The sequence below is a fragment of the Tyto alba genome, unplaced genomic scaffold, assembly GCF_018691265.1.
Source record: "Tyto alba isolate M040663 unplaced genomic scaffold, T.alba_DEE_v4.0 Super-Scaffold_22, whole genome shotgun sequence".
NCBI lineage: Eukaryota > Metazoa > Chordata > Aves > Strigiformes > Tytonidae > Tyto > Tyto alba.
Window position 1 is genome coordinate 13,832,591 of NW_024881296.1, and position 27,449 is coordinate 13,860,039.

At 38.3% G+C, this 27,449-nt stretch overlaps 1 protein-coding gene across 6 annotated transcripts in view; it reads right to left on the reverse strand.

Annotated features, from left to right (window-relative positions):
- KIF25 (kinesin family member 25) overlaps positions 1-27,449 on the reverse strand; it is a 40,378-nt gene that overhangs the window by 11,787 nt on the left and 1,142 nt on the right. For all 6 annotated transcript variants that reach the window (XM_042795871.1, XM_042795868.1, XM_042795870.1 and 3 more), the window contains exons 3-11: positions 23,184-23,300; positions 21,563-21,701; positions 18,189-18,292; positions 16,844-16,932; positions 15,279-15,321; positions 9,729-9,796; positions 5,853-5,927; positions 1,276-1,425; positions 5-181 (exon numbers count right to left, since the gene is read on the reverse strand). In XM_042795871.1, coding sequence (XP_042651805.1) covers positions 5-181; positions 1,276-1,425; positions 5,853-5,927; positions 9,729-9,796; positions 15,279-15,321; positions 16,844-16,932; positions 18,189-18,292; positions 21,563-21,701; positions 23,184-23,300 — 962 coding nt within the window. The remainder of the gene's footprint in view (positions 1-4; positions 182-1,275; positions 1,426-5,852; positions 5,928-9,728; positions 9,797-15,278; positions 15,322-16,843; positions 16,933-18,188; positions 18,293-21,562; positions 21,702-23,183; positions 23,301-27,449) is intronic.

Below are 27,449 nucleotides of genomic sequence, written 5' to 3' on the forward strand. Positions count from 1 at the left end.
TTACTCATACGTTAGCAATGGAACTTCACTCTTTCCTTCTCTGGTTGTGACAACATCACGTTTAACACCAAATACTTTTCCACAACTGTCTTTGGCCAAAAGATCGAAAATTTCATTATTATACACTTCTACAACAGAAACCTCAACCCAGCAACTGCCTGGTGGCTTTTCTGAAATAAGCCTGGAGAATAAAAATAGAGGAGAAAAAAAAAAAAAAAAAAAAAGCCCAAAAATGTAGAAGTCAAACTCCAAGTGAGCAATCTGTACATAAAGATCTATTCTGTAATTGTAATCTAATTACAATCTGATAAAAGTGCTTATTAAATACCCACAGTAGTGGCTTTGCCTCATCCACATGCTCATGTTAAGTTGAAGAATCAGAATATACAGTCAAATTATAGGTGAAGCAGTAAATAAAACTTAATTTTCCAAACAGCTGTGCCAGCTGAAATTGTTTTTCTCCACTAACCTCCCTCCTCAAGATTTTTTTATGCCATTTCTCTGCTGGACATTATTGGATTCAGAGTTCAAGGTATGATAAACTCTGGCAGAGTGCAAGCAACAAACAGAGATAGTAAACTGCCCAGCTAGACCTCTAAGAGATTATCTGTCCACAGCCTCAGAAAATTCATAAATTAAGGGCTTGTCTGTTCAGGAGAGTATTAACAGTTAGACACAGTTATTCTGGTACAAAATTGGATCTTTTTGATTCAGTTTACACCCTTCTCCAAAAGAAATAGGCTCATCTAGAAAAACCTCTAATGGCTCTTCTATTATAACATAGTAGCATATGAGTTCAAATAATTCATTAGGTTCAACTAAAAAAAAAAAAAAAATCTAAGAATCCTCAAAGCAAGAACAGATTGTGGTTAAAAAATCTATCATTCTTCTTTGGGACTGGGTTCTAGTCTGGATGTTCTTCAATTATTCAAATCAATTTTTACAAAATTTGTAAGAACTACTTAATTATGTTTTGGACTCCAACAACTATGGTTGAAACATATTCCAAAGTTAATTAGGAGTCTGAAAGACAGATAGACCAATAACACACATCAAGATTACATAATCTTATTTTCTTAGAAAATCAGTCTGAGCAGGGGAGAGACTAGAAATCTACATCACAACTCACATATCGAATGGCAGTCAGGGAAGCTATAAATATTAATCACTGCGAAGCTGAAATCTGTAATGATAAATACATTACAAATATTATTTCATCCTTTCTATAAAGTTTAAGGTGACTGCCACTGCCACGAGTCTTTACTTAGTTGTTACCTGAACACTTCTTGGGTAGCTCGAGGAATAATTCCAAGTTCTGATTCATCTTCTGTGGAGAATGCAAAGTTCTCCTCCATCTGTGATCCCAACATTGTGTATGTCTTCCCACTTCCAGTCTGCCCATAAGCCATGATACACACATTGTACCTGAAAATTAATAGGGCCTTCATTTATTTCACCATTACCAAATGTGTTCGTTAGATGGCAAGCCAAACCCCAGACAATTTGGGAGCACAAACAAACAAATACACACACTGCCCTGCAGATTTCTTTCTGGAGATCTCAAAATCTAACAGAAACTAAAGTACTGCTCATAACATTGCCTAAACAGATTTTTATTTTTTAAGCAGAGTTGAAGGGCAGGGAACTGACCAAAGAGGGATGCTTAGCTTGGAATGACTGATGAGGTTAGACCTCCTGTCTGCCCAACTTCCAGTTCACGCACTACTGAGCTGCTTGTTAATCAGCTCCTGGAACCACTGCAGTTTACAGTACAGCATTTTAAAGTAAACCATTGCTGGGTTTCATTTGTCTTACAGTGCTATGCTGCGAACCACAGCACTAATATCTTAACATCTGGGAACAGTAAACTCTGCAGCTCTTGGAGTCTTTTTCAGGCAGGCTCATCAGTCATAGCCCTCAGTCACTGGAAAAGATAAGACAGCCCTAATAGTAAACGGTACAAATTTTAAACCAAGTAATACCTTACTTCAGTATAAGCATGCACACAAAGATGACTCTGGAATAAAGGAGGTAGGAACTGCTCTGATACAGACGTGTAGACGGTGACGATGTACCATATACCACCACAGAGGTACAGGCACCTGTGAAACACAACTCATAATTTTCTGAAGTAGACGTGTAAAATACATCTAATGAACAGAACTCTGAAAATGACTGTTTCTCTGCATCGAAAATAATAATAATAAAAAAGTCCACAGCTGTGAGCTCTGTTGTGGATGTCTGTGCTGCAGAGATCAGAAATTCAGTGTATGAAACCTATCCAGAAAGTGTGTTTCTAACACAGTCAGATCAAAGTCAACATCTTAAGAAAAACAAGTAGGCGGATACAGCTGTATCCGGCCACGGTACTACTTCGTACGGAGGAGGAACACCGTGCTGTGCAGCTGAAGGTTAGTCCCTGCTCGCCTGCGTCTGCTCTGCGGCACCTGCCAGCACCTTGGTGTTGACCACAGAACCGTGCCAGCAAAAACTCTTGGAAGACATGCAGTTATGCTGACAGGACTGCTCCCTCCCTGGAGAATCTTGTTTTGTTCAGAGATACAACATTAGCAAAATCTTCACACAAGAGGAGTGCTTTGCAGTATGGAGAAATTTCTGCTCTACTAGAGAGTTGCAAGAACGGGCTTGCTCCTGTTTGCCAGGGAGTAAAATTTCACTGCCTAAGCTACCTCCCTCTGTGGGCAGACCTGAACAGCTGCTTTCGGTTATCCGATGCTTTTCTTCATATCAAAAATGTTGTTTCAAGCACATGCCGGCAAATTTCAATGAACACCTCTCATCTAATTGTTTTAAATTTATGATTTCAAGTCATGAAATACTTACATGGCCACTGCAGAGAAATATATTTGCAGTGATTTTTTTGCATATTAAACATGCCTAGAAGCAATCATTTTTGGAATATGATTTAGAAAGCTTTCTCTTATTAGAAAGAAATGTGGGCTGATAAGCAACACAGCAAATACCTGGGTACCCCTTTGGGAATGCAAAGTCAAAGTTGCAGTCAGCGAACCTATGGTAAGGTCCCTCCACATTTCAGGATGCAGGGTATAAAGCAGAAGTCTAGTCACAGATTTGAGGAAGTAAAGGAGATAACTGTAACTGACAAGAAAGAACACTACAGCAAAATGAAATGTGCCAGAAATTAGGGCTGTAAATCTGAAACATGGGATTTCTCTAAGTATTCACTGCTGACATAACTCTACTTGCATTTATGTCAGTGGAAAAACTCCCACTAATTCTGGTAGTTTTCAGCTATGTTAACAATGAGCAATTTTCACAATTCCACCCCTAATGCACACTGCCTCGCCAGCCCGTAGCTTATTGAGACTTCTAGTCCCACTTAAAAATCAGAGAGATCTTTGGAACCAAAAGGGAGCCAGAAGTTTGCAAGCAGTAGTCTTCCACAGGAAAACCAGAATGGAAGTCTTTTTAGAAGTCTCTCAAACTTTCATATAGTCCAGCTATTCAACTTTTCTTTAATTGCTACTTGTTAGAAAGTAAGCATCATGGACAAAATAGTTCTGACAAGATACAGATGACATGATTAGAAGCTAAGTAGACAGGTGCTTGTAACACTGAAAACAGAGATGCAAATCACGTATCAATCAGTGGTAACTTCTCTGCCAAAGCCAAACCAGTATTTCATTCAATAAGCACAAATGAGCTAACACTATCCGAAGAAGTATTGTATCTAAGTAGGCACAGGAGAGAAATGTAATTGTTGGGCGGTTGAACAAGAAGACAAGCAGCAGCAGCAGACAAGTTTATATTTACCTAGGTTACTTTGTTGGTGTTCTGGTTCCAAGGCAAAGGTTTCAAATAGAGCAATCTGAAAATTTCAGACTGTGATTCACCTCCGTGCCCTGACATTTCTCCTTCTCCATTCTGCTTCATTAGTTACATTCTTGTTTAGAAAAGTTCTTACTGTCAAGCTAGAATACTATTAGTCTTGTAATATTTCCCTCCTGAAAAGAATGTGGGTGTCTAGTACAGCAAAGTTACCACTAGGAAAGAACACTGTTAAAGGAAACCGAAGGAGGAGAAATGTATTCTTTAAAATAAACAAACAACTTTGATTCTTCAATGCTGTAAGGAAAAGATATATTATCTTACTCCCTTGCTGGCCCTGTATGGCTAGCTGCAAACTTTGAAGCCTGCTGTACTTTGTTTTGCATAGGGAACAATCTTTTTGTCCTGTATATTTATACTGAAAAATGAAACAATTCATTAACAAAGAAAAATAAAGAAAAAATAAAGGAGTGGAACACTCCTTTCTACTTAAGCTAAAAGTTGTTACAGACCACTTTGGAGCCCAGACTAAAACAATCAGGAGCAGCAAAAAGGTTCAAGGTTCAGACTAAGTATGTCTGTTTCCCATTTACAATGGGAAGGCTGCTGAGAAGCATGGCTCATACACACAGCCTCGCCTTCCCTGAAAATCTGCTTCTGTTTAAATGGCTCTTCTGGAAGAACAAGACAACTCTTTTGTTCTCAATAACAGAACATTTCCTAACTGAATATAAAAATCCCAGCTTTTAGGACAGGATTCTCTCAATGTGGAAATTAGAAAGCAGGAAGTCCAGCAGATCAAGGTACAGATCAGATATGTCTGAAGATACACGGGCAGCATATTGAGCCAAAGCAAACATGTTCATTGCAGAAGGAAAAGCAGAGAGAGAAAACAGTGGTTATAAGGACTTCTTCAAACTCCTCCAACCTAGTGGTCCCTAGGTTGCTCAGCTATGGAAACTGTGGTTACCCAGCTTTAGTAAACCAGAATAATGCCATCTGGGCCACACAGGATTCCCCTTAGCCCAGGTAGCCCTTTTGGGCCCCTCTGAGGCACGAGTAAAGGGATGGCTGGGATTTCCCAATATGCACAACATCCTGATATGACTCTTCTAGGCTGCTTTTAAGGAAAGGAGACTTTAAGGAAAGTGTGCAGACCGCTGGGAACGGATTACCACTCTTCAGCTATGCCACTGTGGATGGAAAGGGACTGGCTTTCCCTCTACAGGGAGGGAACGGTCCCTGACAGCTCTACAACAACCATCTATAATTGAGTGGAATTAGAGTAGGGGTGAGAAAGGATCAGGAGGGAAATTCTGCATAAATCTCAGTTCAAGCCTCAAGGATTATAACACGGTTTCTTTGCAAGAGTAGCTTAAATTGGCTCTAGTATAAATGAAGAGTCACACTTCATGAACCATTTAGTGGCTAGAAGTAATTACATATATTTGTTAGTGGTTGTTACTAATCAGTTTTGTATTCAAACCAGAATTCTGTTTTAAACCCAGTGCCTGAAGGAGTGTTAGAACCATGAGTGAGGAAGCTCAGGTCTGGTTCAACCAGGAATTGAGTATACAACCTCCTATGGCCTTTGCTGTACAGAAAAACAGGACAGATGATCAGAGAGTGCCCTGGCAGGCCTTTCATGTATGAGTACACTGGTGGAAAAGATGCATCATAGTGTGTCTACAACTGAAAACCAGTTATAAAACATAACTTGCCAAAACAAAAAAAAAAGATAGTATCTTCCATTAGAAGCAAAGCTTAAATTTGCCAGAAAGAGACCAGAGAAAAAAAACCTGTTTTTTTTTTTACCCCCAAATTTGTCTGCTCTGCTAAATTTTGTAAACGGTGTTTTCACTGTTTATATGGGGAAACAACATTCACTTGGTGTTGAGCAGAAAGGAAACAGGAAGATGCAACTGCAAAGCCACAAAACTGGACAGGACCACTACTACTACAACTTTTTTTTTTTTTTTTTAATTGATGAATTTCAGTAGATTGTTGCCCTTTAGCTTTCTTACTCCCACCTTTTAACTTACCCATCCAGGAGAGATGTTAGCAAAGGGGCCACATCTGCAAATACTGTGTCTTGAGACTCTGAAGCATTGTAAACTCTGAGGAGCAAAGTGCAATGATTAACTGACGAAAAAATATAAATATGCTGTCACAATAGAAGAATACTAACTAGGGAAAATGTAGGCTGGTGACATAAAACTTGCGACCTGCTGACATTTCTGTCAGGGGACTGAAAATTAGAACTCCAAGGTTCTCACCTGCTTTTTGGCAGCAGCTGTTGTATGTGCTGGAGGGAACGACCCGCAGGTGTTCCCCTGGGACTCTCTGAGCTCATCCTAATCCTTCTGTCTGCTTCTCTGGCACACAGAATCTTCTTTCAGGCTGTTCTGGATCCCTGTTACTTTTTCCCAACTATCAGACTGAAATGTCCCTGCTGCCTGTGTCTCCTTTGTGTCACACTAAGGGAGGGAGGGGTCAAGTTGTGTTTCCCTTTAGATGTGGAGAAGGACTGGGAAAAAAAGAGGTACAGAGGCTGCAAACTTGCCTTGGGACTTGTCTGAGAGAAGTCAGTGGCAGAGCAGAAATCAGAAGGCCCCTGAGGGTCATGTTTAAGGATACACTGTCTTTATGGGCAGCACCAGCCTAAGGTATTTCTATCCCCATCCCTTCTGAACTATCTAGTCTGAAATAAACACTTCTCACTGGAAGGAAGGACTTTCTTTTACATTGTGATGTGGATTTCAGACTAATTTTTAATCAGAATGAAGGACAATTAAATTGAATGAGTTAATCCACCTCTTAGAACAGAGCACTGACAGTACAGTCCTTGGCCCAAAACAATGATGTCTGAAACAACCGCATATGTTTTTTCAAATTCAAGGAAAAAAAAAAAGTTAACACAGGGCTCTTCAGAGAAATTTTTCCTCCAAGCCCTTCAACTGTAAAGTCTGTACAACATAAAAATCAAGACCTGAAAATAGGAAATCAAAGGGAAGAAATTCCGATCCCAAAATGTGGACACCCTAACTCATTAATTTCTTCCCTAGCACACCAAATACTTACCTTCCCCCACATAACAGCCCACAGTAAATACTGTTTATACAAGATGAACAAAATCTAAAACATGAATGTCATTAGCCACACTTAAGGATCTGAGCTATGCATGTTTATTTTTGGAAAAAGTTTCCTTTTCCGATATCTTTCTGTTGTGATTCTTTCTGTTTGTTTGTTTATCTCTCTTTTCCAATGAGTGATGGATGTACTTCATAGCTTATAGCAAAATGACTAATTAGAAACAGGAATTTTGCTACCAGCAAACATTACAAAGCATAGTTACTTCCCTGTGTATATAGTATACTAGTACACTTCACTTGGCAGCACCCCACAGCTTGTATATGATACTACAAGTTTAACTGAATGAAGACATAGTGTGCTCTTTAGGATTTACTAAGCTTCTTTGTATATTTGACCAGGATCTGACAACTATGGTCTACGGCCTGCAGAAATGTAGATTTTGTATTAATGTTCCCCATAAATAAGACTGTACAGAGGGATCACTGAAAAACAGACACAGAATTAGAGCCAACCCACTTAGTTCAGCATTTTGTTCCTGACAATAGCCAGAGGAAGGAGCAAGAAACAGTGGTGGCTGGAGACCCAATAATTCATCTCTGCGTCTCATCCTAATCCTTAAAAGCTGTAAACTGGCCTCCAAACTGAGATATGAATTGAATCTCTGTTTCAAAAAAAATATTATTAGAATTAGTATTCAGTTTCTTTTTTCATCTTGCTGAATTCTTGGCCCTGAGTAACATCCTGTGGCAATGTGTTCCACAGTCTAATTGTAAGTTGCATGAAAATGTACTCTCTTTAATCAGGAAAGGAGCACTTGTCTGGCTTGATGGACAAATACTGCTTGTCTTGCCATTCCACTGATGTGCTGTCATACTACACTGAGAAACCAACAAATATGCAGAGATGTGGCACAGTTTGTACTGGGAGGACACAGACACTGAATAGCAACATTCCATCCTTGCTTTGCAGGCATACATGTGCTTCAGTGAACCTTGCACGTCACACCTGCAAGGTCAGAGCAAAAGCACTTCCAAACACTTTCTCTCCTTCATTTATCATCTGCAGTTGATGAAATATTCATTAGCACCGAGCTCTGCATCTTAACCAACTAAGTCTCTAACTCAGTATGTGTTGAAACTATATTTTTTTTCTTTAATGCATCAAAGCATCTCAGAGCTACTACATAAAAATCCCCCAAGCAAACAAAAAGGTCTTTTAGAGATGAGAACATGCATACTGTCCTCACTTGCTGTTGATGGGGTTTGCTGTTTAGTAAAGCAAAGAGATTGCTACTGGCCAGAGCTAGAATCAACCGGTTTTAGTGGTCTGTTTGCACTACTAAGTAGTACAGCCACAGCTAACTATGTCAGGTCCGGGCTCTGGTAGCCATTTAGAGGAAAGGCATGGGGCTCCATATTACAGTAACTACTCCAAATATTTACTCAACTTCCTAAAGGGGTTTTACTGCCACTACTTAGCTGCTGTGGTTCAAATGCTACCAGTACCCAAACAAAGTAGTTTGAAGTTGTCTTGGACTGGTTTATGCTACACTGTAATCACAGCACTGACTGAAGCATGGACACCCACTTAACTAGTTATGTGAGACCATGAAAGATGCAACAAATCCAGAGAATCTCTTTCTATAAGCCCTCTTTCTATAATCTATGTGTATTTTTACCAGAATGATGACAGATTTGTCCCTGTGTAGTGATTAATGTTAATTTCACCTTGAAAATTCTGAGCTTCTTTTTTATTTTGTTAACTGATTTGCCAATAAAATTATAAAAGCATAACATGCTGAAAGCTGGAATTTTCTTCCTGAGCTGAAATCAAATATTTTGACATTTATTAGTTCCATAAAACGTTGCTAAAAAAATAAACATTTTTGAGTTCATAAGAACCATATGCTCTTCTGTTTATAAAAAAGAGCTGTGCTGGGACACTGAAAAAACATTCCCCAAGAACTGCATTTTTTGGGGGATTTACATTTTTTTAACCCTTTTCCTGATTATCAGGATCTACACCACATGTCGAGAGTTACAGCACCTCTGGAGTCCCGTGTCAATACCATTAACTGTGTTGCTCTACAGAGTTCAATTCCAGATTATTCTGCATTTACTTTAAGTGGTATGGCTGTGTTAGGTATAGCAGGAGGGTGAAAAGAATTACTTTGAGTAGCTTAGAAACATGCGAGGTGGCCATGTACCTTGAAAGATTTCGTATGCCTTGTATCAAGGGAGTCCTATAAACTTATGGAGTCAATAAAGCTTCCCCAAGATTTGCATTATCTCAGGAATTTTCAGTTGTTTGATGGCCTACAAAGCAGCAGTCCCCAGTCTTTGTGAGTAGAAAAAGGCAGCATTTTAGAAGGATGCCTCAAGGAAAGGGTGAATGATTGGCAATGTTTAGCAAACCTGCAGCAGTTCAGACTGAACAGGCTCAGAACTTAAGTTGAAACCAGGACAGATAATTCATGCTGGATACATCTGACTTGAAAGGAAGTTTTGCCTTCAAGCAAGGAAGCACGGAATTGTCCTCGTGTTCTGTTTCCAGAGGATTTTGAAGCATGGTTCAGGGTAGAGAGCCTACCTGTGTGAGTTACTGCAATGTATAGATGCAAAGTTTGCATTAGAAGAAAGGTATGGGGCAAGATGTTGCATTCCTTGGTTTACAGAAATCTCATTCGTACTAATTTAACTCTTCATTCTTATTTTCAGAGGTTCAGGCCAATATGAACATTACTTTCTAACCAAGGTCTACTAAAAAAATCAGCCTTCACTATACAAATCTTCCAGCAATCCAGATTGCTACACAGGACTACCCACCTCTCAAACTGAAAAGTCTTGGTTACTGATGCATGACCAGGACGGCTACACTTTACAAGGACAGTTTCCTAAATGAAAACCAAAATACTTACAGTTAATATCATAGGCACACACACACACACAGAGAAATATTTATAATTTCTAACGTTCCAAGTGACAGCAGTAATTAAGGATCATGAAGTACAAGGCCCTCCTCCAGCAGTCACCAACATGTGAGGCTTTAGAGACTGTATACTGCAGTGAACTAGCAAGACCATCAGAAAGGATCTCAAAACACATTCAGATTATTGAAGAACAACCAACATAAACTATGTGCGCTTAAGTTCATGAGAAAGATTTAAATCCTTACCCAAACTTCTTATGTGCCTAGAAGGCCACAAGCAAGTTAACCCAACCTTCCTAACTGCCACCACAGGTAGAAAAAAATGGCAGAGCGCACCCTTTTTTATCATCGGGCCAGTTTTCACAGTGCCTTTGCAGATTGATTTCTGCCTAGAACTGATCAGAAGATTCTCATTTAATAGAGTAACATGCTAGTCCACAACTGTGAGAAAGATCTGCACTAGCACAGTTGCTAGAATTCCACGGGTTTTTAGTGGAATCCACTTTCCAGATGGATTATATAGTAGTTTTGTAAGTCTGACAGATATGTAAGCAGCTCTTTAAGCTACTACCACAGTGTAATCACAGCAGTCTGGCATGCTTTATGTAGCAACTTCTGTGCCCCTCCACTCCCCATGGCGTATGTTGCTCAATTGCAGAGAAAAGTAAAGGGAAAAAAAAAGTGGGAGTTTACCACAATTTGGGTGAAAGCTCATTAGCACACAAAATACTTCATCTAATTAAGGAGGTTTCCTAGCTTACTAACCTGCGGTCACATTACTGCATTTGATGGGAGTGCTGAAATTCCTACTGTGCTTCAGACAAGTAGCTTGGAGTGCTCAACTAATGGCCTTCAAATGAGTATTGCCACAGACTGAAGTCATAAAGAGCTGAGCAAGTAACGATTGCATAACAGTATGTCCAGCATGAAAATGGCTAATAAAAATCAAATTTATTGTTTTGAGTTTACAACTATTCTTCTTTGGAGAAGACCAATGTGTCATTATCAACCTAATGATGACAACACTCACTCTACAGAATGAGCTGTGTTACTCATCCCAGTACTGGCAAATCTAGCAGCAGTACAGATGTGAGTACAATACATTGGTACAAAATGGCCTGACACAGAAATTCTAATAGAATCAGTAACCAACCGGCTTTTAGGGGAAGACAAAAAAAAAAAAGGATATAGAGTTATGGAACTCATTTCTGATTCAGATATCAAATTCACTTGCAGACCAGCTTTCCCTAAGGTGATAAATGGGACATAAAAACCTCTATTTGCATAACATAGAAACAAAAGAATTGTTAATAGGCAGAAGTGTCATGGAAGCATTTGTAATGACCTTCCTTTCTCAGGAGAGCGGTATGGTCCAACATATCCACCACCCTGCTGGCCTACAGAATCTCATCAGATTTCCCTGTCAATAGTGCTTATGAAATCCATACAGCTGTCTCATATGAACAGTGAAGAACCTTTTTTTCACCCCAGTGTCACAGAATACTCCCAGTCTGAGTTCTTTCGGGGCAATATGAATCATGGAAATGACAAAAGGATACTTCATAAATATTCACAATCTGTCCTGACACCCAAGCCTGACTCCCCAAGCTCAGGGAGTAGTTCAGTAAGCAAAATTCAGTAAGGCGGAGAAATAATTTTAAATGAGTTACGTGGAATAGTGGATATGGACATGATCACAGAATCCAGCTGCAGTAATTATAACTTCTTATCAGTTGTTAGTGTGTATCTGCTGAAGGCTATGCCCCCTTTCCCAAGACTACTGCTCTACAGCAGAGCCAATGTAAGGGAGACCGTGACCACTCCTCATGTTTCACTGTCAGCTTCAGTGCAACTGGCTGACATAGCACTGAGGCTGACACAGACAGCTTAAAGGATTCCCCGCACTGGGTAAGCACCAGGGGAAGAAATCTCTATCTGGGGATGGTGATAAGCAACTGGGGAGCAATAACATCTTCAACTGCTATAGCTACATCCATCTGATTTATTACAAAAATATCTCCAAAGAAAAGGAGGGTCATGGCTGTGTTAATTCATGTCTTCTCAATGTTATCTCGAAGAAACCACGTAATATTGCACCTTCCCTGATACTCAGAGCAGCCTCTTTGCCATCTCATTTTTCTCAACTTCTCACAAGTGAAAGCCTTCTCCAAATGATTTGAAAGGAATTAATCACATTGAGGCAGCCAGTTTCTTTTCTCTGTGCCAAAGAAAGTTAGATTCAAACATCACTTCAGGTATTAGGCTAGGGCAGGTGCCTCAGGTGCCTATGTAGTTGTGGAGACACACACATTTGAAGTTTAATTCAGATCTTATGTGAATGACTTTCCCTCTCAAGGTGGCTACTCTTCAGCGACCACAAGGGGAGTCTGGAGGGATTTGGCACCTCATTTAAGTACCTACATTTGATACAGTGAATCCAGGCAAAAACACAGCTGCTCATTCAAACATGACACCTGTACTCACCAGGACACACAGCACACCTGGCCAGAGATGGACGAAATCACAGAAAAGCAGGAGGTGGGATCCTGGACCGGAATCACAGAACGGTTAAGCTGGGAAGGGACCTACAGAGACTGTCGAGGCCAACCCCCTGCTCAGAGCAGGGCCAGCTACAGCAGGTTGCCCAGGACTGTGTCCAGTCAGGTTTTGAGCATCTCCAAAGATGAAAAGTCCACACCCTCTCTGGGCAAGCTGCTCCAGTGTTTGACTACCCTCACAGCTGCTTCTCCTGTTTAAACGGAATTTCCTGTATTCCAATTTGCAGGCATTTCTCCCTGCCCTGTAACCACCAAGAAGAGTCTGAGCATTCATCTACTCATTTTCTCAGGTAGTGACAATACTGGTGCTGCTCGGTGTGCTAATCTATGTGGACTAGTTCAACCTGATGCGTAGTGTGTACTCACACTGCACCATTATTGCACAACAAACTTGAGAAGAAAGGCTCAGACAGCTGTTACTGTTACGCTGAGGAGCTGGGCATACACAGGAAAGCAAAAAGAAAAGTTCAAAAATCTTAAAGTACATCAAAACCTAAAATGAAATATTCTTTGGTACATCCAGTAAAATCCTAAGCCTTTTTTAGACTTAGAATCAGTATGATTCTCTGGACAAGATCAGCAAGATTATAGAAAAGATTAGGTGTCTTTTGAAGAATGATATGACTTTTTAAATAAACAAAAGGAAAAACACTCAAGGACTAAATGGAATTCATGTAGTCTCAGTCTCACAAAAAGATACACAACCATTCTGCCCAAGTGTCAGTTCTGCCTATCTAGACAGTTTGAAAGAAGTTCTTATCACAGCTCCTGGCAGAAGAGAAGCAAAGCTACTTTGTACAGCAATTCCTGTTGTGGACTTTCACCACGAGACAGATGTTTTCCCTATTCTATTTAATAACATGACAGAGTTGTAGCATAGATGAGACAGATCAGTGTATTACTAGAGCTCCAGTCCAATCCAGGAACAATGTCAAGCTGACGCTTGTCCAGAAGATCCAACCATCATTTCCAATATGCACACTGGACTGCATTATGACCCTGGTTCTCAAATGCAGCTCTGCTTTCTAATGCACATTAGCTCTAAATCATCATGGCAGGTAACCGCCTGGTTACGTTACACATATAAAACATTTTCAGGGAAAAATCTGGAAAGACAGCTATGGTCTAAAAAGTAAAACTAATAAACTCAGCACCTCTATCACAGACAGTCTTCCTTCACCTTGATCTAAAATTTCCTTTAAATCATAAATGCTTGTCTGGAAAATGGTTAACTTGTTTCCAGAAATATGAGCTTTGACTATGTTGCAACTAAAAGCTCAATAACAAATGAAGACCCATAATTTTATCTGAAAATTGCATACTTATCCTAGCCACAAGCATAGCACCTTCAGTTATTAAAAGCAAAATAAGCAGACAATAAACATTGTTTTACTTTACTTCTGTTAGATTAATCCAAATTGACTGCTTTTTGTAAAAAGTCAGTTTTACTTTTATCCTCCCTCATGAACTGGGATACTGTAAACAATTTTTTTTTTTTCTTAAAAAAATCATATTAAGAAACTAACACAAGACTTAAAAGTGCTTGATCAAAACTAGAAAGCATTTTAACCAAATAAATGTCAAGGCAAACCAATAAAACTTTTGAAGTCAATGTTGTGTTTTCCAAAACCAGGAAGTTAGTATCTTGCAAACTTCATTTTACAATCAAGTCCATGCATACATTTATTTTCCTGGAATATTTCATAAGGACTTTTAAACATGAGAACAGATTAGTATATTGAAGGTTACCAAGTTACTGTTTTATACAAACTAAGACTCATCAATTGGCATAAGCAAGCAGACAGTGCTTTGCCTGTAAACATATAGATACTGTAATATACCAGATATCTCTCTGAAATAATCCAAAACCTAAATATTATCTAATTTCATCTTCATGCAATAAAATTTAACAGGTCAGAAACGGTTGTAGAATTTTATAGTACAAGAAATGGGTCATGAAATCCAGAACACCACATCTACTGTTACAGATCCCTGTTTTTTCTCTCCTGACATACTGACCCTTTCTTGGCTGACTCTTCATGTGCTCCATTAGTTTTCTAATTGCATATATACATATATACGTATATATACACATATATGCATATATACACACATATAAATATACACTTTATGCAACTGAGATCTGCCTAATGAAGCTATAATTCGGGAGATTTAAATGCATAACATACTATAGCTCACTTCAGCAATATTTTAAGCACTATACTGTACAAGCGAATTTGGCTAATCACCATGTCAGTAACAGTGAGCAGCCAACTAAGAACTATGGCAGCTAAGAAAATTAACACCCCAGTTAATACTTTGACCTTAGCTCACACTACTGTGACTTTTTAAATTTTATATCTTGGTAATGTCCTCATTTAATGCTGGGATGTCATCTGGATTTGCAACCTCAATGCTCATTCTCCTTCCTCTGATGGATCTAAGCCAGGACACTTTAACATGCTTGACTGCAGTACCACGTAGGCTGCTGCAGTTCATTAGATATCGTATTTCTCTCCTAATACATTAGTTGTGTTGCAACAACCAAATGACAAAAGCCTAACATAATTTTAGAAATAGTTGCAGTAAATACTCAAAGGGACTGCTGCAGAAAGTCTGAAGCAGTTTGACTACTGTAAACACAACCTCCAGTGTATGGATGACTGCACCAGCAGAAGCTCCAAGCTATTACTACTACAAACAGTCAGGATGAAAATAGCATAAATCACCTGCCATTGCACTCATGGGTGATCAAAGCTGGGCACTGATTGACATGGAACTACCTCATTTAAAAAAAAAAACAAAACAAAACATTGTTCACATGTCCCTCTTGCTTATCCTTCCTAGTATCTGTGAATGTGCTTTTGAATTTCAGCATCAAATACTCACATCATCAGCTGCATATGCCGTTTTTTCTGAAAAGTTTCTTTGCCTGTAAGGGGGGAAAAAAAGAAAAGCCAATAGGGATAAAAAAAGGTACCTTTCAAACCATTTAACTCAGGAAAGTCAATGCTCAAAAGGTCTGTGAACTATATATTGTCTGAAGAGTACCTTTCAGAATTTCCATTTTGTTGCACACCATGTACGTACTAGCACTGCAGTTAATTGTGAATAAAGAATAAATTAAAGTGCAATCAAGCAAAATAATCTGCTTTAAAAATGAATTTAGAACAAACTCAATTAAGACAAATTCACATGTGAACCATTCTATTATTTTGAGATTGTAACATGAGCTTGTAACAAGAGGCTTTCACTTTAGAACATTAAAGTGAAAAACACCCTTATTTTAGGTATTTGTTCCTGATGTTGCATCCATTACTAGTCCAAAAACTGACTGGGATTGCTAAACTGTATAAATTCATTCATGTGTGTAAGTGCTTTGAGAATCAGTCCTTAGCTTTACAACTAAGTTTTATTTAAATTACTTTTTGATATATTAAGAAAAGTTAGTCTTAACAATTGTTTGGCCCAGACCATCCTGTTTTACTCTACAGTTCAGCACCTGATTGCACTATTCCATACAGCAACAGAAACAGTGAGTGGGATTCTTCCCAGGTATATCAAGCAGAGGTTAATGCAACTTTCCCCTTCAGGCTCCTTGAAATTTCTTGTCTGATATTTTTGATGTTGTTTTAATTAAAACAATTCTATATTTTTTTAAAGATTTGCCAAAAATTAATAAACTTTAAAAAAACAAATGTACTCTTTTAGAATTACCAGCCACCAAAAGTAAAATAAAGCCCCGAATCAGTTATTTACCGATAGAGCAAATGATACTGTTACTGCTTGCCCGCCACCCACCCAGTGTTCCCCTTCTTTCTTTCTTTGTGTATGTTTCAACCCCTACCTTCTTTCATGTTAGTCATCCAAGGAGAATTCAGCTTGTTGTAGCACATACTTGCATCTAATCCCTCTTTTCCTTTTGGATCTTGGAATGTTTTGCCATTTCAGTTTACAGTAAGTGTGTTATAAATTAGGGATGCAGAGCCAAATTATACTGAAATAGAATTACCAGTGTTTGTGCTGACAGCAGATCTGTTCTATAGCATTACAAAACAACTGTAATAAGTGTGTTTCTCTACCCACGACTTCTGACAGTTATTACATTACTGTATCCCAGAATTTGTATAGGATAGTGAATATACTCTAAACTGATTGCAGCTGTGTTACTTCTGCCAAGCCAGAGATAATCCTGGCTTGGCAGAACAGCTGTGGCTTTCTATTCAGATGGACATACTTTTAGACAAGGCAATTAGATTGGCTAAAGCCAAGTTAGCAGGAGAAAGGAAAGGAAACAGGAATTACTTTCTATAAGACCATCATTGTCTTACCATACACATAAAAACAGGGAAAAAAAAAATCAAGAACACAGTTGTTCTCACATACTTATACCTATTGTTTTCTCTGTATTAATTATGAGTCAGCTAAGATCTAATACAGCCAAAATACATTACCTATCCTGTGATATCAAATGTCCAGCAGCAGTATCAAAAGGTAGTAATGGTCGGATCCTGCAGTGGACTCTGATATTTCCTCTCAGTTCCTAGGGTTAGAATATTAAGACGAATTTAACACAAACTACTGGAGAGGACAAATACACTGGAATTTGTGAAGCAGACATGAACATTTTTAAGAAAGCAGGTGTTTACAATATCACAGCCTTAGATTGTATGGAGAGAAAAATAGCATCAATATCATCTGCCTTAAGAAGTTAGGAGAAAGTACTTGAGGAAGTATGAGCTCTTCAGAGCTCTGGAATGGTGTAGCTCTCTCCAGTCTATATGGAAAAAAAAAAAAAAAAAAAAAAGAAAAGGCTTTCAACTGAGATATTTTCCCCTCTTCAGACTCCTTCCTCTTGAGCTTCTTCAGACACCTATAGTAACTCAACAGACAAGATTACACACTCCACTTCTCTTCCACCAGCCCTGAGGAAGATGTGGAAAATAAAACGTTTTGTACCTTTTCCTTTTCACAATGTGTTCGTACATGACTAAAAAGCCAGTAACTGATTTTTCTCTGCAGATTGTTTCAGACTTCAGTTTATCTAACCCGGTGTTTTTCCTTCCTTTTTATTGGTGATCAGTTCTTCTCATTTTGTATTCATGAAAACAGCTTGCCTGGGATGACTAGTGACCACTGTCATTAACTGCCCACTGCCTTGGAGAATATCCTTTCAGTAAACTGCAACACAAGGCAGAGTTTAGCAGGTAAGTACTTTTTAACAAAAAGCTTCATTGTCCCAGGTAGAAAAACTTAAAAGAATTTTGTTTGAAAGTGGCTTGTGTTTCTAAAAATCAGGCCCTGAATAAGGCAACCCAAAACTAGGCAATCTGGGGGGGTGAGGAGGAAGAGTAAAGTTAAAGTACAAATAGGAAAAAATTAATCCTGAATGAACCATCACTAATGACTGAACAGGATACAGCTAGGTATATTTGGAAAAATAAAAGAAGACCACTTTGTAATTTCAAGTTATTAATTTTAAGAGTTCGAAAACAATTTCAGAATCTGAAAATTTAGAGAAGAGGGTAAAGAAACTCAAGCTTTGTTCATTATTCAAAATGGATGATGCTCCTTAGTGCAACAGGCTCCAGGAGTGCATTCAGAAGATGCTTATACAAAAACAAAGGGGCTAAGGATTATTGTAAGACAAACATGCCTTCACAAAAAAATGCATCATATATAGACAGCTGGGGGAAGTGATATGTCCATAAAAAGTATATTCATTAGTTTTATTGGTGAGAAAATCACGGGCATAATTACAATAAAATAAGGAAGTGATCTGTCATTAAAGATACTTACAACTAAGCTGTTATGCAAAGCTCTCCTCTTTTGCTTTTCTTTCTCATATCTCTCTGTCACCTCTTGTAGAGACTGCTCAAGATCAAAAGCTTTTATCTGAAAAACTGGAGGAAGAAAGCTGTTTCAAAGAACTAAATTCTGTGACTTCACAAAATGAATTTTCCAGTAGCACCTCATGAAATACAAGCATAAACTTATTTAACTTCTACCAAACTTAAATTAGGAAGGGTAGTTCCTGATTTATTAGATACATCTGAAAAGTCCCATCATACTTCTTGCTATGAAATAGCTATGCAAGGTTACAGATAATTACTGCAGGTATAGATGTGAAATCTTGAAAAACAATCAAGAATAGAAGATATTTAAAGGCAGTTCAAACATGTCAGTTTAGTTAATGTTATCTGTCAGTGAAGCCTGAAACCCAAACTTGAAGCAACCTGCCTCTGGATAGGGCTGTCACTTGCCAGGCTCATGCCTTTTCTGCAGATTATTTGACTCAAACCAGCTAACTTTACAAGAAGTCAACCTATTATTTATCCTCAGCTTTATTTACAGTGCTGCTAATCCTGTAAAATAGTTACAAGGTTCCCTTTTAAGATAGGTACATTCACTTTATGGGTAGGATTTAATAAAAAAAGAACCTCAGGGAGTCATCTTCACAAAACTGAGGTGAGTAATATGGGTCATTGTAAAAGCCTTCTAATTTCACATTGGTTTTATCTCAACCCAATTACATGAACACTGAGGAGCCCTAAAACATACAGCTCAGAAGGCACATAATGTGACTGTAAACTTGTGTAAAAACCAAGCTTTTAGGAACCCCAGTGGGAAAGCAACCTTCCCAGCAATTAGTGAGAAGTTTGAAGATGTAGAGTAGCAAGCAGTCAAAACCACAGTCTGAGAGCTGAGTTAGCAGGGTGGCCACCAGCCTCAGTATGTGCAACCTTAGAAAGAAAGGAACAGACTTAAAGTCTCAGTATGTCACACGTGATTTTTTTTAGTATAGACTAAAAAACAGATAATTTCAAGGGACATTTGTCTATACTACAGATTTGTCAGATCTTATTTTTGTAATACCCACACTGTTCACCTCCAGCCCATAATGTTCCTCCACAAGTGCATGCATGCAAGGGAAACATGATGTTAATAGTTGGGGAACCAAACACTAGGACTTTCACTAAGACAAATCCTTTTCTTGCATGCTGCATGTGGAATAACACTAGTATGCCTTGGTTTGGAGAATCACATGCACATATGTTACAATAAATTGTCAAAAGTGACTCTTACATTTAATGGCCCCTAGTCATACAGTGTTTTTCAAAACATGAGGAGGGAATCCATTTAAGTAATCTCCATAATAAGTATCTTAAATAAGTATCTTACTTTATAAATTTGTGCACACACGCTTTCAGGTCTTGAAGTCTCCTGAATAAACAATAAAGTTAAGCAGTAGGTGCTAAGGGTACTCTTCCATTCTTCCAGTCTTGAAAGAAAAAAAAAATTACTAATTTGTTTCAGTATTTAAGTGGTCTCTTCATGAGGACTGTGAGAAGCCTACTGGACACTATAGATCCAGTTTCAGTTAACTTAGGCCCTATTCTCTAATTTTTTTTTTTCCTTACTTAGCTGTCCTATGGTGAAGATGACTGTGAAAATAGAAATCAACCTTGGCGCTTCCTAATTTGACACCAGAGCTTTTGAGCAGACAGGTGAAGGACTGCAATCTGTAGAAAATGAGTTCAGTTGTTGCATTTAGCAGGTGATATTTTGATAAGTGTAAGAGTGAGCCATTAGTTTTAATGTCCATCTTCTGTAAAGCCTTATGTGAAGCACAGAAACATGCATTGAATAGAAGCTCCACAGAGCAAGTTTCCTAATGCATAAATTATTTCTGAACTTTAAATTTTTCTGAAAGTGGAGCTATATAGTTAAAAATATATATACTTATTTAACATCTTCTTAGTTTTCTGCTTGGCACCAGCTGCAAGCTGTTCAGGAGTTACATTTTCATCCATCAATAATCAGACTGACAGTTGTAGAAGAGTGATGGCTTGCAAATATGTTCAGGATTGTAATGCTTCTTTAATTGACAGTCCTGGCTAAGGGGCTTTTCATTCCCTCCTATTCAGTGATGCACCAGACCCTCTGCTGTGCTTCCACAACTGCTTCCATGGTCACATGGAGGTTTAAAAGCAATCCTTCTTTCTGAGTAATTTGTGTCCTGGATCAGCTCCCTGATCTGCTTTGCTTGTGATCACACAAACAGTTATGCCAGTGAAACGGAAAGGACCATGACAGGGACAGGAGCAGCATAACCTAGGACAGGCACAGCAGTCTAGCTCAGGTGTGGATGTACAGCTGTCCCCATAGTTCCCTCGGGTTCTCCATCCCAGAGAGAAAGTGTCCTGGGATCTCAAAGGATATTTAAGTCATTGGGCTGCAGCAGCTTTCACAAGATTTGTCAGTAACCTGCAGCAACTCCTCTGTCACGTATTCACTTGGGCAGATTTTGCTCCTTAGTACCCGACACTTTGCCAAGCAGGAGAAAAATGTACCTTTTAAATGGCAACACAAAGATACCAGAGCATCACCCAGGGACTCTGATTATAAATTTGTGTATTTGTTGTTAGTTCATCAGGCTGCAAAGCTTCAAACAATTTAAGCTCCGTACATATCATGTACTCCTTAGGCCTGGCAGGAGCTCCACCAGATTCAAGGATACCGAAAGCTGGGGCAGAGATCCATGCCAAGAGACCCAGGTGTAGGACCCACACAATTAGTCCTCAGAGTCTGCTTTATATGTACACATGAACAAGGAAGGACCTGAATTCCAAATCAGCAGTTCATGTGGTGTTATTACCTACAGTCTAGCAAGTGGAACTGGCTGTGATTTGGAAGTAAAATTTTCTCCCTGAATACAGAGAAATAGTTGAAATCCAGTCCATCCTAATTTCAGACAGTATTTTTAAAAATCTCCGAAATCACCTGAGCCCTTTTCCAGTACAGTCAAAAGCAGACAAATTTCAGCTAAAGCAACACATTCTTTATTCAGCTATTCTAACATAGTCAAGATAACAAGCCTGAGAACTTCAGATTAAAAATGTTACAGCTGAGCCAACTCAGCAGCAATCTGATAGCAGCTGCAATCAACACAAAAGCTAAATCCAAATTATCAGTCATAACCTCTGAAGAGTTATTTGTACTCTTTCTAACGCTTCAGAACTCCTCGATGATCTAATGGCAAACAAAAAACAAGTGCTACAACTTCAGTGACACATTTCTCAAAAATCAAACTCAACCTTTTAATGTTAGTAACATTTAACAATGACATTATTGATGTTACATGTTTGAAATGTAAGTGCAATGAGCCTTACTTTTCATTGCTTCATTTTGCAGCTGTATCCCTTGGACTGCTGTCAAAATTTGGCAAAGATAAGACCTGCTTTGACGCTGAAAGTCTTTTGAAAGCTCAAGAGCAAATGAATGGAGGCTCTTCAGGTCTTGCTTAAGCCTCTTCTCAGCAAAAAAGAAAAAGTATGTTATAAAGACACAAAAACAGCAGTTAAGGAAGAATCTATATAACAATACTACAAATCATTATGGTGAGATATAAGAGTCAGGAAGAAACCTTTACTTGAAAGGAGGTATTCAGGAGTATATCTTTCAACATGTTTAGAGAAGGATCCTGCAAGATATTTAGCAATGTCATTTTCTAAAGACTTCAGCCAGATTTTATGGATCCTTACCATCTTATGGTACATACTTTGACCAAAACACAGCTTCAGGTATAGCCAAGTCTCTTAGTCATCAAAGACATATATAAGATGAATTTAACAATATCTTATTTCACAGAAGCACAGTGATGTTTCATTAGTCAGCCTGATACAATGTGTCACATATTCTGTGAGATTTTATTTTTCTAACTGTAGTACTGACCTTGAATTAATCAACCAGTTTAAATGATAAAAGAACTATCTAAACCAAAGGAATAAAATCACAGCATTTCTCACTCACGAAAGCCACAGAATGTAACTGGGAGGAAGGTTTGTTTTTTTTTTTTATTATAGGTGTAGGGTAACCATTAATCTAGATTTTTATTTGGAGATCTTTGCTCTCTCCTAACATTCATTAATCTCTGATAGTAAACCATCTCAATCCACTGGTATTGCATCACAAGCAGTTCTGCCATTCTAGCTAGCTGCAAAATTTAGTGAGCAGAATCACTGTAATTAGAATAGAACAGAATAATTCAGTTGGAAGGGACCTACAATGATCATCCAGTCCAACTGTGCTACAATTAAGCTACATCCTTCTGCCTGTTAAGAATCAGATTTCTTTCCTGAGATACTTTTCAGTCATTTTATGCAGGCATTCAGTGCTACCCTGAAAAAAGCTGACATTTGTTAGTGACCCTAAAAGGAACTCACTATTCCATGGAGTAACTTAAGGAATAAGTACTTCAACAAAGGAAAATATTATGGTACTGGCACTGGGAGAACAGTTCCAGTCTCTCTGATGCAAAATAAAGACAACCTAAGTGAGCCTACAACAAACTACTCCTTGTGAGGTCCGCCAGAGCAGAAATCAATAGAACTCTCCAATGCTTTTCTAAAGGATTTACCTATCTGGTTAAAGTATATCACAATTATTGTATTTTAGGGGATGTCTATATGATAGTCAAATCAGGGATTGCAAGGTTTTGATTACAAAATACCCAGCTCTGGCACTGATAGCAGCCTATACGTAAGATTCTGGAGCTCAGTGGCAGCCAGCTTTACCAGCTGCTCAGGTGACTTTGCAGCCTATTACAGCAAAAGCACTATAAATTTTAAGCTAACTCAGGCACTGCTACACTTCACTGCAAGCAGTGCTATGAATACAATAAAGCCATAGATCTGGTTCATATCTGACCGTTTTCTGGGTTTTACTGTATTTTATAAGCATGTAGATGTTTAGGGCACAGATTATGCCTACATTATTACGAAATGTTTTTACCTTTATTGCTCCATGCAGCTGGGTTGCAACAGAACTCCTCTGAAATTTCTGCTGCTGGCCATGAGCAGAGTACAGCTGCAGTACTTCATTAGTGCTTCTTCCAGCCAACCCTTGATACTGTTAAAAAAAGAAATAAAAGAAGAATCAATTCAAAGCACTGACGCTTTCTGTTGCATTGTCCCCTTTGTCCCTGTAAACATTTGTAACTCAACTATTTGATTACCTGTGATGTTGTAAATACATAATATCCTTGCTTTTACCTTTTTTGAGTCACATGAAGCATCACCCTGAGGTAACTAGCTAGTATCAGAATATTTGACTTCGTTAGGGTGGTAAACCACAGCATCAGATTACTAAAATGCTTTTGCAGTACTTAAAACCCTTCACTTATGCTTGAGATGGATCTAAATCCTTAAAACTGTGCCTTACTTAGGGAAAAAAGACTGGTTACATAGCTGGTTTAAATGTCTTCTGGTGACTAGATGTAAGGTAACGTTTAGGCTAACTTTTAGACTAGATATAAGGAAAATATTTTTTACAATGAGGGTGGTGAAACAGTGGAACAGGTTACCCAGAGAGGTGGTAGATGACCCATCCCTGGAAGTGTTCAAGGCCAGATTGGACGGGGCTCTGATCCAGTTGAAGACATCCCTGCCCATGGCAGGGGGTTTGGACTGGATGACTTTTAAGGTCCCTTCCAACCCAAACTGCTCTAAGATTCCATGAACTACATTTAATGCAGAATGCTCTCTGAAAGGACATGAAACAGAACGAGGACGCACATAGACATGTGTTTACTGCTGAAGTCCTGAAGGAGCTGGTAATACGCAGCCCTCAATTTAGTGTTCATCGCTCTCACTTCCTGCCAACACTGACTCCATTACAGTCAGCTGAGTTGCAGTGGTGCAAAACTGTACCAATAAAGCACTAGGCTGGGTCTCCAGAGATCAAAGCAACCAAAGCAATTTTTAAAGGATGTGGAGAAGAATGCTTTTGTAATAATCTAAAATTATCTATTATGCAAAAGCAATTTTTATGGCCAAATTTTGAGATGTTGAAATCAAAGGGAAAACAGAAATAGTGCAACTTTCAATATTTACAGGCAAGAGCACAAAATAGAAATCTCTGCAGAGTACTTGTGAAATTCTGCAATATGACAGAATCTGTATTATATTAAAAACTGCATTTTTGCCATTTACTGACAGTCCTGGTGCTTAAAATGAGCTGCAACTTCTTCATCTACTTTCCCCTGCCACCTGTTGACATCTATCATTCCTCAATCTGTACTGATAGCCTCTTCCTTTATTTTTAGAATACATTTATCTCTCGCACAGACTTATTTCCTACTTTATTCAGGCCATAAATTCTGTGACTGCGGTTCCCTGTTATTTAAATTAACAAAGCATAGAAGAGTACAATGACATGGAATAACTAAATTTATTCATGTAAAGGGTTTGACTTAATTCCTATCATCTGATCATGATAGGTAAAAAAGTAAACATTTAATTGCAGTTTAACTACAGATGACATCTGCAAAAAACAGCAATACAATGTCTTGGAACTGTTAGAATAAAGAAAGATTATATTTTCCAAGAAAAGTACTTCACCGATCTAAACCAACCTTTTCATGTGGCTTTTTCACCTTCACGAAGCATGCATCTTCTATTTACAAATGCATCCAGAGGTCCTGCACAACTATACACCACCTTAGCACTAATATGAAAAGTTCTTACATGGAAAAGAAATAGCAGGAAGACTATTTAAAAAAAACATTTTTTTTTTTTTTTTTATTACAGGCTTTAAGCTCCCAGAAATTGAGACACATCATATACAGTGTTCATATGTTCTTTTACTCTAAGGGCTTTCGAAACTCTTGTTGCTCAGATGTGGTATTTACAAACATGCTTGACAAAAATGCATACAAGTAGCACACCAGAATTAGTACCTCTAATTACATGTGAAAAGTTAAGCATATGAGCAATTGCAGTACTCAAGAGTTACTGTTAAATAAGCTTAAGCTAGTTAAAACCTACTTTTATCATCTAATAAATTTTCTACCATCTGCAGAGTTTCCCCTTGACCTCCCATTTTTCTCAACATGAGCAATAAAAGCAGAATGGTTGATTCTACTGTCACTGCAGTTCAACTCTCATGACTTCCACTATCAAGTTTATCTTTACTGCAAATTCTGCCTTGGTTTTGAGGTTTTCTCCATTAAAATAGTTTCAGCATTCAGAGTTGTTCGTAGTCCAGAACCTGCAAATCTGTGCCCATACATGAGAAGTATAAAAAATTACTATAAAACCTTTTATGGTTAGCTTTATTATAAACAGAAGTGAAACTGAAGTACTTAATAGTGTTCTCCAAACTGAAATCCCAGTTCTGCAATCGAACCCATTCTGGCAGACTCAGCTTTACCTATGGAAAGCTGCAGGATCAGCACCTCACAGACTGCTAATAAAAGCAAGGGGCATGCAAGACACATTTCCAAACAGGCAAAAGCAAGTCTACAGAGAAAGAATTTGACTTCTTATGTTCAATAACAACCTTTACAATATGTTCCTAGGATAAAAATATACTGGGCTGCAGAAACAGTGGCAGTGCTGACATTCGTGTTTGTCTTAAGGATATAAGCAAGGGGAGGTCTATAGCAAAAGATAACATTTTTCTTAGACTGATGCAACGTATAGACAAGCATTTTACACTGCAAAACCTAATTTATGGCTATCCTCATAAATTTGTCTCCAAAGCTCCCTAACTCACTTCAGCCAAAACGAATCCAATTTGTTTTTACAAGTTAAGAACGAGACCTCTGTTAACCCTGGTCACTGTGAGTGAACTTGTTACAGCTCAGCCATTCAGGCAGCTCCACCAGCAGATCTGAAGGGTCAGTGACTGATAGCTGAGGGCACTGGCTCTTTTCATCAGCATAGTTAGTGAAATACGGTGCAACATTGCACAACCTTACATTCATCTAATTAAAATTAGTACTTTTTAATAGAGACTATTCAATTAAGGTAAAATTATTTCATAGATGCCAGTTTAGCTCACATTTTCAGATTGCTGGGACAAATTAATGACGGAGAAGTGAAAGTCTTTTCTCTGTATTTAAAAAACTGCCTGAATAGAAACATCAGTGCAAGGTTAATTGCAAAGTATTTCCACAAATCATTTGATGTTGTTTCTGACTGAAGGTGGTAACACTGCCATGGTCCTCCTGTGTCTGTCGGTGCTCATATCTTCCAGCACATCTGGCAATAAAGAGTGCTGTATTTGGAAAACAAGAATTCATTATCTAATACTTAGATAACTTCTTCCTATATCTGATGCACTTTCCCGACTAGAATAATTTATTTCTTGTGCTAATGAAAGTGAAAAAAAAACAAAACAAAAAACAAAAAAACCCAAACAAACAAACAAACAAAAAACAAACAAAAAAAGCCCAACAGAAAATAGCTGAAATACTCTAGGTTTTTGATAAATTTTATAAAGCAGAATAAAAAAAAAAAGAAAGATTTTTCAGAATAAATTGCAGTACTCTTCTGTATGCCTAGCAAAATTCACCTCGGATATACCATCATCTGCTTCCAGTCAGGCTTTGAAAAATGTTAAACCCACTTTTATCCACAGGTGTTAACAAACCAACAGGGAAGGCAAATGGCTTTCCTGAGGTCACGCAACCATTTAATGTTTCAGCCCAGGTTAGAAACTCTTGGCCAACAGTCTGTATCACAACTAATACTCACAGCTGGCTCTGCTCTAGCAGTGTAGGTTGATATTCAAAATTCTCTAAATCTCTGAAATCCTACCTTTGAAGACCCTAAACATTACCACAGGCTGCTCCTTGTTTCAATAACGGTCTAGAAACAACATATGCTTCTGTAGAAGGATATAAGGAAATGAGGGCATCCAGTTGTTGCTAAACGCTCTGTGACTGACTTGTGCCTCTTCGAGACAAGGGTAACACTAGTGCTATGAAGACACACAATAGGGCATCTCTGGTAATTCTGTTTATAATAAAACGTCTTTCCTACTCTCTATGGACAGTCCTTTTTAAAGGATCATCCTAATTATGTCCAAAACCTACCCTTATCTTTTAGACAAACATTTTCCCTGCAAGCAAAAAGCAATATCCCATATTTAATGCTTGTGGAGTCATACACTCAGTTCACTTTTACAGATTTAAACCAATGACAAATATTTAAATGTATGCCAATTTCTAGGTACTTAATCAATCTATTGTTACTGCTACCATTTATGATTTAA